The sequence below is a fragment of the Colletotrichum gloeosporioides genome (genome assembly GCF_011800055.1).
Source record: "Colletotrichum gloeosporioides strain Lc1 chromosome Unknown consensus_72, whole genome shotgun sequence".
Taxonomy (NCBI): Eukaryota; Fungi; Ascomycota; class Sordariomycetes; order Glomerellales; family Glomerellaceae; genus Colletotrichum; species Colletotrichum gloeosporioides.
In genome coordinates, this window is record NW_025544717.1 from 1 (window position 1) to 14686 (window position 14686).

At 46.9% G+C, this 14686-nt stretch overlaps 6 protein-coding genes across 6 annotated transcripts; 5 read left to right on the forward strand and 1 right to left on the reverse strand.

Annotated features, from left to right (window-relative positions):
• Positions 1-2070: 2070 nt before the first annotated feature.
• On the forward strand, positions 2071-3257 carry GCG54_00009443 (Allantoin permease; the record flags this gene model as incomplete). The annotated part of the gene is made up of 5 exons (XM_045409389.1): positions 2071-2335; positions 2386-2513; positions 2595-2903; positions 2963-3188; positions 3247-3257. Coding segments are annotated over 5 exons (939 nt in total), but the record flags the coding sequence as incomplete, so codon positions are not given.
• Positions 3258-3619: 362 nt separating this feature from the next.
• GCG54_00009444 (uncharacterized protein) lies at positions 3620-7083 on the reverse strand (the record flags this gene model as incomplete). Its single annotated transcript, XM_045409390.1, has 4 exons — positions 3620-3717; positions 3772-4892; positions 4983-5188; positions 5263-7083. The coding sequence occupies 4 exons, from the start codon at positions 7081-7083 to the stop codon at positions 3620-3622; spliced, it is 3246 nt and encodes a 1081-aa protein (XP_045259932.1).
• A 1214-nt stretch (positions 7084-8297) lies between these two features.
• GCG54_00009445 (uncharacterized protein) lies at positions 8298-9933 on the forward strand (the record flags this gene model as incomplete). The annotated part of the gene is made up of 2 exons (XM_045409391.1): positions 8298-8984; positions 9043-9933. The coding sequence occupies 2 exons, from the start codon at positions 8298-8300 to the stop codon at positions 9931-9933; spliced, it is 1578 nt and encodes a 525-aa protein (XP_045259933.1).
• A 488-nt stretch (positions 9934-10421) lies between these two features.
• Positions 10422-11488, forward strand: GCG54_00009446 (putative uncharacterized oxidoreductase; the record flags this gene model as incomplete). The annotated part of the gene is made up of 2 exons (XM_045409392.1): positions 10422-10860; positions 10920-11488. 2 exons carry the CDS (start codon positions 10422-10424, stop codon positions 11486-11488), a joined length of 1008 nt encoding a protein of 335 aa, XP_045259934.1.
• Positions 11489-12479: 991 nt separating this feature from the next.
• Positions 12480-13247, forward strand: GCG54_00009447 (Heterokaryon incompatibility protein 6; the record flags this gene model as incomplete). The annotated part of the gene is made up of 1 exon (XM_045409393.1): positions 12480-13247. One exon carries the CDS (start codon positions 12480-12482, stop codon positions 13245-13247), a length of 768 nt encoding a protein of 255 aa, XP_045259935.1.
• A 33-nt stretch (positions 13248-13280) lies between these two features.
• Positions 13281-14411, forward strand: GCG54_00009448 (uncharacterized protein; the record flags this gene model as incomplete). The annotated part of the gene is made up of 1 exon (XM_045409394.1): positions 13281-14411. The coding sequence occupies one exon, from the start codon at positions 13281-13283 to the stop codon at positions 14409-14411; it is 1131 nt and encodes a 376-aa protein (XP_045259936.1).
• Between the last annotated feature and the right edge of the window lie 275 nt (positions 14412-14686).

A 14686-nucleotide genomic window follows, 5' to 3' on the forward strand; every position in this document is an offset into this window, starting at 1 on the left:
ATTATAACTAAGATAATTAGGTTATATTACTACTAATTACTTAGTTTATTTATAATAATATAATTAGAGAAAATACTAAAAAGTCCCCCTTCTACTTAAATTATAGATTTAAACTAACTACCTATAGAGAACCCTAACCTAAACCTATAATAATAAAAGCTATTACTTTAGTAAGATAAATTAAAAATATCTAAGATATTATATAAAAAGAACTTAAATTTATATAATAATAAATAACTAAATTTACTAATAAATAAAGGATTAAAGGATTAACTTTAAAAGAAAGAGATAGCACCTACCTTATATAGCGAAATATTAAAATAAAAAGACTATATAATAAACTTAACTATAAAAAACTTAAACCTTTTAAAATCCTTAAAGAAGTCTTACCTATTAACTATAAACTTAACTTATTAGGAATAATAAGATACTACTTAACTTTCTATATCTCACTCCTTAAACTAACCCTATAAGGATTATAAATAAATAATATTATTATTATAAAAGATAAAGAACTATAATATAAGGTTAAATAAATTCTAAACTATATTTAGAAATCTAATACCTATTAATACTTTATTAAATAGAAAGGATATAGATATAAAGAAGATATATAAGAACTAATAAAGAATATTTTAAAAGTTACTAAAGTAGTTAAAAAGTATTAGTAATAAAACTAAAAAAGGGAATAAGATAACTATACCTTTAAGCTAACTCCTAAGATTATAATAATATACCTATATATCTAACCCCTATATAAGTATATTAAACTTATTATAGAAATAAACTAACTAAAATAAAGAAAGTTATTTATCTAACTAGGAATACTAGAATATAACTAAAAACTACTTAAGGATACTAATTAATTACTACTAATTAAAAGACTAAAACTTATAAACTCCTCACTAATATTAAAGCTTTATTAATCTAAGTTATTCTTAATATTAAAAAACTAAAGATTACTTACTATATTACTCTTATATATATCTAGTATAAGAAAGATATTATCCTCCTCTAACTCCTATATACCTTAAGAAAATATTTCTATATAATACTCCTTTACTTTCTTTTAAATTATATAAATATATAATAAATAACTTACTACTTTAGCTACTTTAGCTTAAACTTATACTAATTTCTTATAAAGGTCTAATAAAGTATTACTAACCTATTCTTCTTTCTCTTCCTACTTTTAATACTAATTACTTAACCTTTTTACTATAAATAAAGATACTTTAGGTTTTTATAACCTTAATAAGTTTTTACACCCTTAGCTATCTAATATATATACTTTATATAGAAATAATAAGTATAAAGTATAATGTTATTAAAACTAAAATAATAGAAGATATCTTTATAAGTAGAACGTAGTACTAACTTAGACTAGTTTAATTTTTAAATATAACCTAATATAATATTAGTATTATAAGTAAATTAAAAAGTATAATTAATAGATCCCTAACCTAAGACTAATAACCTACTTATATTAAGTCTTAAGGATAAAACCTTTAGAGAGAGGACTTAATATTATAACCTATTATATATAAATAATAGATAACTAACCTACTTAGGCGTTAAGTAGCTAAGATAAGATATTTATACTATAAGATTATAAGGATAGTAGGGACTTACTTAGAAATAAAAAAACTATAGTATAAGTTATATAATAATAAGATAAAAGATTAGATCTATATACTAAGGATATAGAAACTATACTTAGTAAAATAAACTCTATTAAACTAAGGAATAGTAATAAGAATAAGAGGATTATTTAAAACTTATATATAGTATAACCTAAGTTTTATTTAAAATTAGACTTCTATAGTTCTTTAGTAATTAACTTAGTATTTATCTTTATAAATACTCTTAGTTTATTTTTACTATAAATTACTTATTAAGTCTAAGACTAATTACCTTAGCCTCTAAAAGACCTAATCTACTATAGTCTATAACCTATAACTTAAACCATAACCTCAGTATACTATTATAACGTATTAATCCCCAGCTTCTATTAGCAGACCCTACTATCAAATAGCTGACCGTAACATCTATACACTTGAGGCCCCTTAGAACCCGTATAACGTCACATCAGAAACAGCTCCTGAGCGCAGCAGTGGCCAGCATGTATTGTCCAACTATGATCTCGACCCAACCGAACCTGCCCATCGAAACTGGACATGGTTACACTATACATCCTTTTGGCTCGCCTCTTCGTTTGCGACTGGTAATTGGACAACTGGGAGCGCGATGATTGCTCTGGGAATGCCATGCTACGCCGCATGGCTCGCCGTGGTTGTTTCACGCATCATCGGCGCCGTACTGCTCGTCGCCAATGGTCGAGGGCCAGCACCATACTACATCGGTTTCCCTATCTTCGTCGCCAAGTCATGCATGGTTGCCCCGCTTGCTTTGCGGTATTGATCTGGGCCATCGTATTGAACGGAGGCTCCAACGGGCCGAGCTTCCAAGTTTCCCCTAAGATCAGCAACTCTGGGTACTACGGTTGGCTCTGGGTGAGTGCCCTGAACTCTGGTTTTGGGGGCTGCTCGGCGCTTATTGTGGCTCAGGCAGATATCACTTGATGGGATCGGAAGCCGAGTGACCAGTCATGGTCGCAGCTGCTCACCTATCCGATCTTCAGCGCTCTTCCTGCGCTGTTCGGAATTTTGGTGGCCAATGCAACTTCCAATGTCTGGGGAAAGGTCTACTGGAACTTGTGGGACGTTCTAAGTGAGGCTCTTGACTACTATCAGATGAGCGCGGCATCGAGAGGGCTAGTGTTTCTTGCCTCTTTCTCCTTTGCCGTGGCAATTCTTGGCACCAACGTGGCTGCAAACTCTCTGCCTTTCGGTTCCGACATTGCAGGTCTTTTCCCTCGTTGGATCAACATTCGAAGGGGTCAGGTTCTTTGCGCAGTGATGACATTCCTATCGTTCCATGGCGTATCATCAAAAGTGCGAAGAGCTTGCTGACCTTTCTGTCCGGATATTCCATCTTGATGGGACCATTTGCTGCTATCTGCATCGTCGATTACTTCTTTGTCGCCAACGGTAACTTCTCCATCACGGAACTGTACGTCGGCAACGAGAGTTACAGATATTGGTACTACAAAGGCTGGAATATACGCGCAATTGCCGCATGGATCCTCGGTGTAGCATTACCTTTCCCAGGGTTTGTCGGGACCTTCGGTACGGTGAACATAACCTCTGGGGGGACACATTTGTGGGAGATGAAATACCTTCTCAGTGTTGTTGTAAGCGGGCTGGCCTATTATGCACTGAGTTTCTGGTTTCCTCCGGCTACAAAGGGAGTCGAATCTCGATTTGAAACCATGGCTCAAGAGATTGACATGGTCTTAGATGCCCACGAAATTGTGGACCATAGTCTTGACCAGAAAGAAGTACAGGATGAGAAAAGAAAGTCAGTTGTTGTCTAGCTAGGCGTTTGATGAACGAACAAAGTTTGCCCCAATCGAGAAAATGATGGATCGGTCTGTCAACCCCCAGCCTGAATTCTGAAAAAAATTAATCCAGTCTTTGATGGTCGGGTGTATCCACCCTAAAGGTGAACCCCGTTTGAAACTTTACAGAGCAGGCCCCTAGGGTGTAGGCTAATTTGATCACACTTCATCCCTCGTTACCTGAAGGGTCCATTGAAGACAGAGACCGGCGCGAGTTCCTCCGGAAGGCCTATCGGCGTTGTTGGCATCCGGTCGGCCTGCATCTGGGTCAGCTGAAACTCCGCAAGATCACGAAAGAGACTTTTGCTTACACTTGATCAACTCTTGCAACTGCTTCCGACATTCCTGGACACCATCGTCCGACTGTAGTAGCTCCAGAGCAGTGTTCAGCTGGGACCCTTTTCCTTCGGTGTCACACCATGCTTTCCTGTTGCCTTCGTTCGCAGGCTTGACGGCATGAATGATGAACCTGAAAGACGACACCTTGTCATCGTTCTGGTTTTCCCATACCGAGATGCCCTTCTGTTTGACCATCTTCCCGTCTGTAGCAGCGCCGAACCATTTGTCATCCCAGGTGGCTTTCTTACAATACTCTTCGACAAAACCAGTGGCGGCATCCTTGTCGAACCGCAGTCCCCCCGGGTTGCAACTCTGAGTCCAACGTGGTGGGACGGCTGTGGTTGAAGAAGGCTTGCTCTGTAGCGAAGTCTTTGGCGGAGGGGTCTTCATCGATGTATGCGTTGTCTGCGGTTGTGTTTCAGTAGATGCCGTCGATACGTATGACAACGTAGAAGTCTCCCATTTTAGAGGCTGACAGCCACAAACGTTACCTCGCCCCAACGGCAAAGCCAAGCAGGCACCCAAAGATCCATCAGAACATTGTATGCTTCTGCACTCTTCATCTCTTGTGCATGAGCCAGCTGGATCTGTAATTATCTCCGAAGCAGATGACGAGGTGGTTGTGAAGGTGTTGGCATCGGTCGGGAGGCTGGTCTCGGTTGGTGCAAGAGACGATGTGATGGTCGATTCCGGAGGTATTGACGTCGGCGGTGCGAAGTGGCACGCACCGAACTCCTCCCCATCTCTTCGGGAAAGGGCGTCACACCTCAGCCATGACCATGAAATTTGTAGCTCCCATGTCGAACGGGGTAGGTTGCGAAGGTACTCCCACTTCTTCTTTCCTATCTCAAAGTCCTGAGTGAGACCGGCCTTAGAAATACGCTCAGCTCGTTCATTGAGTGATTCAAACCCAGTTGCGATAACCTGTTTGATCGAGTCCGCAGAGTTGATGACGAGTGCTTTGATGCCTGTTTCTGGGTTGTTGAGAAAATTGTCCATGTGCTGCCGAAAGCGTGGGTTCAGATAGCCTCCCTCTTGGGTCAAAGCTTTCACCTCAGGGTTCTGTTTTGCAAGAATCTCATCAGCTTTGATACTGCATACTCTCCTGGTCAGCTAACATTATTTTTTATCAAAGCAAACCTAGCAGAGATGCTGATATGTGTTCAAAAGACAGATGACTCACAACTCGTTGTACACCCTATTGTTCGTTCTCTGCATAAGCTCAACGGCTTTTGGTATGTTGCTCACCCAAACTCCTTGTTGCATAGTAAACAAAAAGTTCATCTTCTTATCTAATTCCTTCAAGGCTGCGGCAACGGGCAGCTTCGCAGCATCTTTCATATTTGCAGCCACTTCTGGATTCAAATTCCTCGGATTCCAGAGGAGCCCCTGTGATGAAGAACAAATTAGTATGTGATTGACGCTATTCATTACAATGTGCAATTGGGAAATAGTTTGCTTACTTTGGCCTTTTCGTTGAGGTCTTGAGTCATTCCAACGAATTCTAAGTTGTTCTTGGAGGGCATTGCGTTGTAGACACTGGCGATAAGGTTTTGCGTGCCTCTTTTCCCCTCTTCATGAGAGCCAAAAATGTAGGCTTTGAAGTCTTTGCAGTTCATCTTTCCAGCTTTGCCACCTGGCGAGTCAGCCAAAGGAGCAGCTGCGTTGCCGTCGTCCAGGACACTTTTGAGCAAGAAATCCGTCGCCCAATTCTTCTCCCAAAGATGATCCAACGAAGGCCTGTCGGGTTGATTGTTGAACAGAAACGCTGATTCGTCTTTTTTGCCTTTGTGCTCTTCTTCGCTCTTCTTCAAGCGTTGCATGACATTATACATATCTTGTGTATTGAGTGTAACAGTCGAGGGAGTGCAAGCCGGTGCTTCAGCACTCCTTAAGCTATACCATCTCGGCACTTCCATGCTCGATTTTCTCCTCGATTCATCGACGTTCATGAACCCGCCTTGGTCAGCTTCTAGAAACTCTGGGCCTGAGGCATATGCAGGTGTCGCCACTGGTTTACCAGCCGGCCATGCAGTTTCGATTCGACACTCTCCAATCTTTCTCACGTTTGATTTGTCTGCACGAGAAACCAAGATACGTCCAGCCAGTGCAAAATCTCTCTTCTCGGCGTCGGATTGATCATCCTCGACACGATCAGAAGATTTCCAGTCGTAGAGGCTCCACTGTGGGCAGTTCATTGGGCAGCTGTCGCCTCCGAGGTCGCGTCTGTCAACGTTGTTGGCATGGTCGTGGGTTGGGCATGGCATCTTGGTCGTGCTAGATGTGATCCCGCTGGCACTGCAACCTGTGATGGTCGCGTGACATGCTGTTGTGAAACAGGTAACGGTGCTAGTACGGTCGATCGTTGTTGGGCTACACGTGGCTACGCAATGACTAGCTGTTCGTATGACTTCACAGCCTTCTGTTGAGGAAACTGCCGAGGAGTATGTTGTCTTTGATTGGGTTTTCGATGGCGTCTGCGAAGGAGTTGGTGAATTGCTCTCCTTATCATCTTGCTGCTTGCCGTCGTCTGTCGACTCGGTCACGGGGCCAGGGCAGTTTCCTATCTCCACAAACAGAATCTTTACGCATGGTAGAAAGAACTGAGGTAGATTGGGGATATTGGGAAACTTGAAAGATACGTTGGGTATTTGCGGAAGGTTCCAGAGAAGCAAGCCCCCGCCGCTACGATCTTTGCAACCAGGGCATCCGACAATCACAGGAACCAGGGTGGGAGAACCGTCAGACCCAGTCGTCGTGATCCAGGTATTCTCCTTCCATTCAGAACCTGTCAAAGTCTGAATAAGAAGCTCTGGTGGCACCGTGGTCATTGTGGACACTGGTGTTGGAGTGTGGTGTATGGCGGGAGTGGTTGGCACATGTTGAGTCGTCTTATGGGAATCATGAATGGTTTGAGTCGTTGCTGGATAGGCTTCACTGTTGACAGTAGACCAAAGAGAGGAGGCAGGGTGCTGAAAAGTAGTGTTCTGGCTGCTAGTGCCAATCTCGGGGATCCATTGACGGGTTGTCGGTGTCATCAGAACTCGGGACAGGTTGCCAGCGAGGCTGGGGGTAGGGAATGTCGTAGTAAGAGAGCTCGCCTCTCCTGAGATTGGTGGGCTGTCTCTCGCAGCCACAAAGCCTTGATCGATGCTGTGGGTTTCCTGGGGATTGTGGAGGAACACAGACTGGCTTTCCTGTGAACCCACGTCGTATTCATAGACATTGGAAGCCGCTACAGAGGAGGCGCCGACAAGCGCACATGCAACGTAGGAAAGCTTCATGCTGAGCACCAGCGTTGGAAGAGAAAGTTTTTAGAAAGGCTTGAGTCTCAAACTCTGTGATAGATGAGGGATATTGTGAAGATGTGAAGCATCAAACCACAAGGGATACGATGTGCAATTTCTGCGTCCACCAGCCTTTTATGTTCTCATTGTAGTATTGATGATTGATCCGACCATTCTAATTTAGTACCAACAACATCTCGCGCTTCCGCAAAGACTGGCTGACTGGATATCAAGAAGAACCAAAGACCAACAGCCCCCATCCACTTAAGGTTGGGGCGGTAAGCCCTTTTCGTTTGCGCTCCCTGCCTTGTGCAGATGTGAGCTTTCGGGCTCTCCCAACAAGTTCCACCGGGGATGGCGGGGTGTTGTATAGCAGATTCATCATGCTACAGACTTCGGAAAAAGGTATTCCGTCTAAACGTCCGTTGCGGAGCACAAGAACACCACGCTTCCTGCGGTTCACAGAGCCAGTGGTTTGGTAGCTATATCACTACAAGGTCCTGTTCGTGACAATTTGAAATTGATCGCCAAACTGCTTTCTCTCGGCTACCCAAAATGAGTCCGCGCAAATTAGTCGATGTCGATGTCATTGAATGTTGATTCTGCCAAGTTCCAAGTAGCGTTGGGGTCATATTGGAGATCATACGACCAACAAGATGGACCGCAGTTGCATGATCAATTCCAGGGGAAGTAACACCGACTCCCGTGGCGAGCTTGTTCTCCTGGAAGGCAAATGGGGGCCGAACCCCCTGAGATGCGCAGCTGATCACACACACACAACGGGCGCCTCGGAAAGGCTGCAGACAGCGCACCCAGAATTTGCAGAAAGACGCGACCCCCAAGGCTTTCTATTTTTACTATTTGCAAGGATACATGATATTGTGTGGGGCAATGCAGTTTGCCGCTGGCAACAAAGTCGCTCGTCTCAGCCAAAAACATACATCATTCGTATTCATGCATGTCCTGGACCAACAGCCCCCAAGCCTGACGGTCAGCTTCAGCCTTTAGTGTGGGGAATGCATGATATTGAAACGACCCCTAACTTCATTCACTTTGTCTGTTCTGATCATGATCTCCGTCTTTTGTTTTCTTTCGCCTTTCTCCTGGTCGTCTCGAAACCCGGGCACTTTCTAGAGCCAACGCAAATTTTGACTCGCATTCAAAATCCAATATCAAATCTTTCAGAAGAGGCCCTCGTTATGGATTTCGAAATGTCGCCATGCCACATATGTGGCCTCTCGGTCAGAGGCACGCCTTGCTTTATCGATGATAACGACCCTCCTCTCCCAGAAGACGAGCCTCTTCCCGAATATTTCAATGAACTAGATTGGTTCGCCGAGGCCCGCTTACTATGCGATCCCGATGATGAATTTGGACAAATCCTTCCGGGGCTTGAAGACGAGTATCTCGACCTCGACGATTTGAGATCCACGATCCAGCCAGATTCACATGGCGTCCGACCAAGATGTCAAGCTTCCGACATTGAGGTGTATCCCGCAGAGCCTGAAGACAAACACCAGTATACCCGATGGGAGCTTGACGGCAGCTACAAGTGGGGTGAAACCTCAAACAAAGTGGTTTGCTTTTCTCACCGTTACTGGGCTTTCGACAGCCGAGCGTATGCGTTGGTTCACACCGCATGCCTGGAAATTGCGAAAATTGTCTTCAAAACATCACAAACGACACATATTCGAGATTTGCGAGGGCTTTTCATGGCATTGAGATGGAGGCAGGCGGTAACAATGAAGTGTGCAGATCGGCATGGAGGTTGTTTTGCACCAAACTTTACGATCTGGACGAAAGGCTTTTACATACCTTTCTTTGAATGGTCATCGCATGAGTGTCCTGGACTTGATTGGCCCGGGCCCTTTTCATCCCCAAGGGCGAACCTTTTCTATGTGCGTATCACACAGTTCATCTATCCAATCACGGCTGATACTAACACAAGGTCTGCAGACGTTGGGGAGCAGCCCTCTAGAGATCGACGGACTAACCGAATGCCTTTTGAAAAATCTGCAGCAGTGTCGCTCAAACGTTGCTTTTGCGAGTGACCATGCTACGCGGCTGATAGCAGATTTGGCTGCGATGCCAGCCGAAGTCTTAGACCAGATCTGTAAGTCAATGGGGCCAGATCTACCACGGGTTTCCTCGCGAGTCTTACCTCAGAAGATCTGGAAGAACACACTCAAGGCCGGCGGTCGCGGTCTCCTTCAATGGCTGTGGGACATTGATCCAACACTTATCGACGCCAAAGATGCCGAGAGTTGCCCCGGTGGTTCTGACTTTGAATGGGACTGGGAACTCTTAGTTCGACAACTCAGTCGCGGGGTAGACTACGGTCTTCGACTAGACCGTCCTAAACGCGGGGAGCTACTCGTTCATCAAATGGCCACCACGGGCTACCACAGTGATCTCTCTCATGTACCTCCTGGATTGCACAATCGACGCCGAATTTGGCAACTTGTGGAGGAGATGTTTGTGGGTGACGCTTTGCCTTTCCCAGGGAGAGCAAGTCGAGACGGGTCACAGCTACCTCAAAAGGAGTGCTTTCCCCTCTGCTGGAGCAAGTGTGGAGATATCTTGCCTTCTCCAGTCTGGCTTCCATCAATTGAAATGGACGGCTATCTTCGCAAGATTGGGGGAGGGATCTACGAATACGAGGGGCAGCGGAGTCCTCAGTATTGGCAGCTAGGTACTGACAGTGACGAGAAGAATCACGAGGACGAAGATCAACAGCAACATAAAAAAGAAGCAGAAAACAAGGACGGCGGTGAGGATGGGCATGTACTGCCGGCTAGCTTAGAAGAGATCTATGCCAAGCTTCGCCCACTGGGATATCCTGTATGAGCTGGATGAGCGGAAGCATCACGGTCACAACGGCCGATTTTGTAAGCTTTTGGGACAAAATTACGATTGGAAAGTTTAACCCCAGGAGCGCTTATAAATATTTCCGACGGGCGGTCGCCGGTCTGGGTGGTTTTGTGTTGTCCGGAGCCACCGCTAGCTGATCAGTAATCTTTGGCTTCACTACTCTGACGAAATGCTCGAGAGTGGGTAGAGAGGAATCCCTGTACACGGGGAGCTCGGACGAATTGTTACATGGAAGCTTGCCAACGTCAAAGTATGAGGTCCTGCTGTGTGCAAAACATCGGCGTCTGAATTGCGAGAGATGGTAGTGCCAAGCTTCGGATGGCTGGCGGATAGGGGTCCATGATTCTGTTGCTGGCTCTCTTGTGTCAAAGGTATAAAGTGCACGATATGTAACTCACTCATCCTCGACTCTGACCATCTCTACACGAATGCTATCTCCCGCCTGGAACCTTCACTCCAACAACATGCCCGCCTCACTCATCTTCATCACCGGAGCCACCGGCTTCATCGGCTCTCAGATTGCATCTTCCGTCTTAAAAGCAGGCTACCGCGTCCGACTGAGCGTTCGCCGTGAAGAACAGATTCAGAAGCTCCAAGAAGCTTTTCCAACATTCGCAGACCAGCTTCAGTTCATTCTCATCCCCGATTTCACAAAGACAAATGCGTTTGCCGATGCTGTCGTCGGCGTGGACTATGTGATCCACGTAGCATCGCCCATGGTAGGCCAGGGCGCGGACTTCCAAGAGGGCTACATCAATCCTGCCGTCCAGGGCACGCTCTCGGTTCTTGACGCCGCCAAGGCGACGCCGTCCGTCAAGAGGGTCTTGATCACGTCTTCCATCCTCGCGTTGCTACCTTTGGAAGCTCTCTTCTCAATGGCTGGCGACGGCCTAGTCGTTCGAGGTAACTTTACCAAAATGCTTTTCATCTCTGGCTACACGATTTGTCTAACCAAGTTTCAGAGCGCGCTGGTATTGATCTTCCTGTTGACGTCAACATGGAGTTTCCCGAAGGCCTCCCAGGACACACCATGAAATACCAAGGCTCCAAGATCCTCGCGCACCAAGCAACGGAAGACTGGGTCAAAAAGAACAACCCCTCTTTCAAAGTCCTGACTCTCCACCCCAGCTTCGTAACAGGACCAAGCCTCCTCCAGAAGAAGGCCGAAGAGATCGACAGCATCAACTATCTCTTCCTCGACGCCGTCCGCACCGGCAACATCACCTTCCCTCCCGTGCTAGTCGACGTCAGGGACGTCGCCGAGGCCTTTTACCGCGCGCTGACGGCGCCCGTCCCGGCGGACTTCCAGGAATTCGTCGTCTCCGGCGTCACGACATCGTGGAACGAGATTGCGGAGGTGGTGCAGAAACTCTATCCCGCCGCCGACTACAAGCTTAAACCCCCGGTCGAGGGTGCGCCGACCATGAGCGCGGTGACCAAAGCGGCGGACGAGATTCTTGGGATGAAGTGGAAATCTTTAGAGGACCTCATCCGCGGTGTCGTTGATGTCCAACTCGCCTTTAAAGCTTGAAACCGTCAGAATGACGTTATTAGGCTGTAGTGGGATAGTATTCAACATGTCAAGGCCTCGGACTCCGTGCAGGACCGAATACGATCCCACCGGCTGTTTTCGAAAGAATTAGTGATTAATCAACATCTCCAATATTTCAATTCCATCCATGAACGTTTTGAGTTGGCAAACGTTCATCAGCTAAAGTTTTTACCAAGGGCGTAAGGGGTAGGGAGTTGATTCTAGGGCGCGTTCTTGCTTGCCGAGGGGACCGATAGGATGGAGTCGAGACGTACAAACTTCTTCAAACTGCGACTGAATGACACTTCTTCAGACTGGAAGTGATTCCTTGATTCTCTGCATATTTAAAACAACAACGCTGTCATTTTTTGATATGCCACGTTGCTCAATAGCAATGACTAATCGGGTTGAACAAAGCGTTGTTTTTAAGCCACTATTATTCCGTCGTCACCTCCCAATCATGTCTTTGCTCGACTTGAAACACGACCAAGACACACAGAGTCCATTAATTGAAATCCTTCATTGCATATAGGAGTTTCTGGACGATGTAATAGTGATTCTTGGGGGAGTAAATAGTTGAATGGTGGCCTCTTAGCTTGCTGGGGTTCCGGACCTTTCAACATTCAAACCGGAGCATCGTCGTAGATGATGGGTTCGCAGCCAGAGAGAAGAAATCTGCAGTAACAAACTGCGAAGGAAAAGTTAGAAGGGAAGAAGGATGCAGTAAGAGCGCATTCCATCAACTGTACTGCTCATTTGTACATTTTTCTATGGATTTGGATATAACGCTCGAAAGTAACCAATCACGCTCGTTGTAGTGTCGTTGATGTTGGTGCCTAGCTGCATGCCAGGAACAAACATCCATCTCACCTACGAACCGATACCTTGCCTCAGAGGTTCAGCATCTTCATAACCATCATTCTCGCACTGCCTTTCGAAATTACGTAGAGCACTTCAACTTTTGCATTCGTAGCCGATTTCATTGTCACAAATGGCCGTTCACAACCACCTCGACCCCGACCGTCGCGAGATCAGGCTAGTCCGCCTCCGGCAGCCTCATGCGACTTTCACTCTCTCCCTCGAGCTCCGGACGGTGTCGTTGGGCGACGAGGAGGCCTCATACAGCGCGCTTTCGTACGTCTGGGGCAGCTCATCTGAATTGCACCAGATCGAGATCAATGGCCAGCCCTTCTTTGTCACGCAAAACCTGCACGATGCCCTGCAACAACTCAGTCGGAATGGAGTCAGCGTGTGGCTCTGGATCGACGCCATATGTATCGAACAGTCCGACCTGGAAGAGAAGACCCATCAGGTCGGCATGATGCGTGACATCTTTAGCAACGCCGCGACGGTGTACATCTGGCTCGGACCCGGTACCGAGGAGACAGATCAGGTGATGGATATCGTTTCCAAATATGGGCCCAGGCTTTATGCGTGTAATGCGTTAGATCTGCCGTCTAACGGTGAAAAGACGTTAAGTCTACGCAAGTTTGTCATGGGTCAGCTAGAACCTGATGAGCAAAGCACCGTCGAAATGGGCCCGGCGACAGAAATAGCTGCCACCGCCGTGGACTTGTTCACAGAGTATCAGGAGAACGGCAAAGCCCTGGTTCCAGGTTTATCTGACATTCTACATCGAAGTTATTGGTGCAGGATCTGGGTCATACAAGAAGTCGCCCTCGCACGGGAGGCGGTGGTTATGGTAGGCGGCAGGAGAGTCTCACTGGACGTGTTTGATGCCGCATTAACGACCATGTGATACGTTGGAAGAGTTACCATCCTGAAGCACAGCATGACATTATACCCTACCAAAGCACTCGAAGTTCAAGGCATGCTCCGTCAAGGCCTCCGTGAGCCTCTGCTGAGACGTGTGTTATGGGAGACGGGCGCCGCGCCGGATCGACCTCACTATGCTGCATCCGACCCGCGAGATCTTCTCATTGGTCTTCTCGGCCTGCTTAATGAGAAGGAGAAGCGGGGCTTGGAGTTGAATTATACGCAGTCCGTCACAGAGGTATTCACGCGGGCGACAAGGGCCATGTTAGAAGGCTCTGCTCCATCGTATTTCAACCTCGACTCTGTGAAGCCTGGAGAAACCGAAGGGGAGCTGCCTACGTGGGTTCCCGATTTCCGCGAGATCGGCCGATCCGGCGTTAGGCCATACCCGATCAACCACGGCGAGAAATATTTCTCCGCTGCCGGAGGAAAATGCCAGTCTACAAGAGACGTGTCTGCGGGCTTCCAAAAGGGCAGCGCCCTCCATCGCCGGGGATGTATCGTTGACGAGGTTATTGAAGTGCTCCAGCCGCTGGCGCGGGCCTCAGAAATGACTGCTACAGAAACGTCGAACCAGTGGGCAGCGTCCGTTATTGACTTTGTCGGTCTGGGTCCGGAATCGGGCCCAGGAGAGGATTACGTCTGTAGGACCGTCGTATACGGGTACGCCGGTCATTTCCATTTTTGTTGGAAGATGTATCTTGACGGCCAGATGCATGACGTACCTCAGATACTTCGCAAAGTCATGCGAAAAGAGCCTCTTGACGTGGAGAGCTTGTCGATAGAGGGTCTCAAGTTTCTTCGCGGCGAGGGGATGTGGGATGGTGAGGCGCTGACGAGCGTCGAGCCTGTGAAGGCTGAGGAGACGGAACGTCTTGCGGATAGACTTCGATGGAGGGTGTATTTTGACATTAGCCGTAAGTCTCGAACACCTTTCAAGACGAGAAAGGGCATGTTTGGGCTCGGTCACATCGGGGTCGCGCCTGGGGATGTGGTAACCCTCGTGTGGGGAGTTGGGTCACCGATCGTTCTACGACCGCGAGATGAAGGAGGATACTACTTCAGAGGCGATTCCTATGTCGATGGCATTATGCAAGGGGAATTCCACGAGACGCAGCCTCGGGAGCAAGAGCTGATCATTCATTGAGACGAGGTTCCTGGGCCGTAACATCGGCCTCGGCGACGACACCAGTGTGGACGAAGGTGTGGAGAAAAGCCAGCCGGCCATGGTTGGAGCGACGGAAGCCTCTGCGGGCCGAGTGCACTTTGCAGAGCCGAACGTAATCGGTAGCTGGATCATTGCTGACCGATAGATACTGTGGTTTGCCAGCTCAATTGATGTGGTTGGGCTGTGGGGCTTTGTGATGAGCTTCCGGCAGTGCCGGTTGCTCCAACTTTGATGCCCAAGATCGCGTCTTTGTG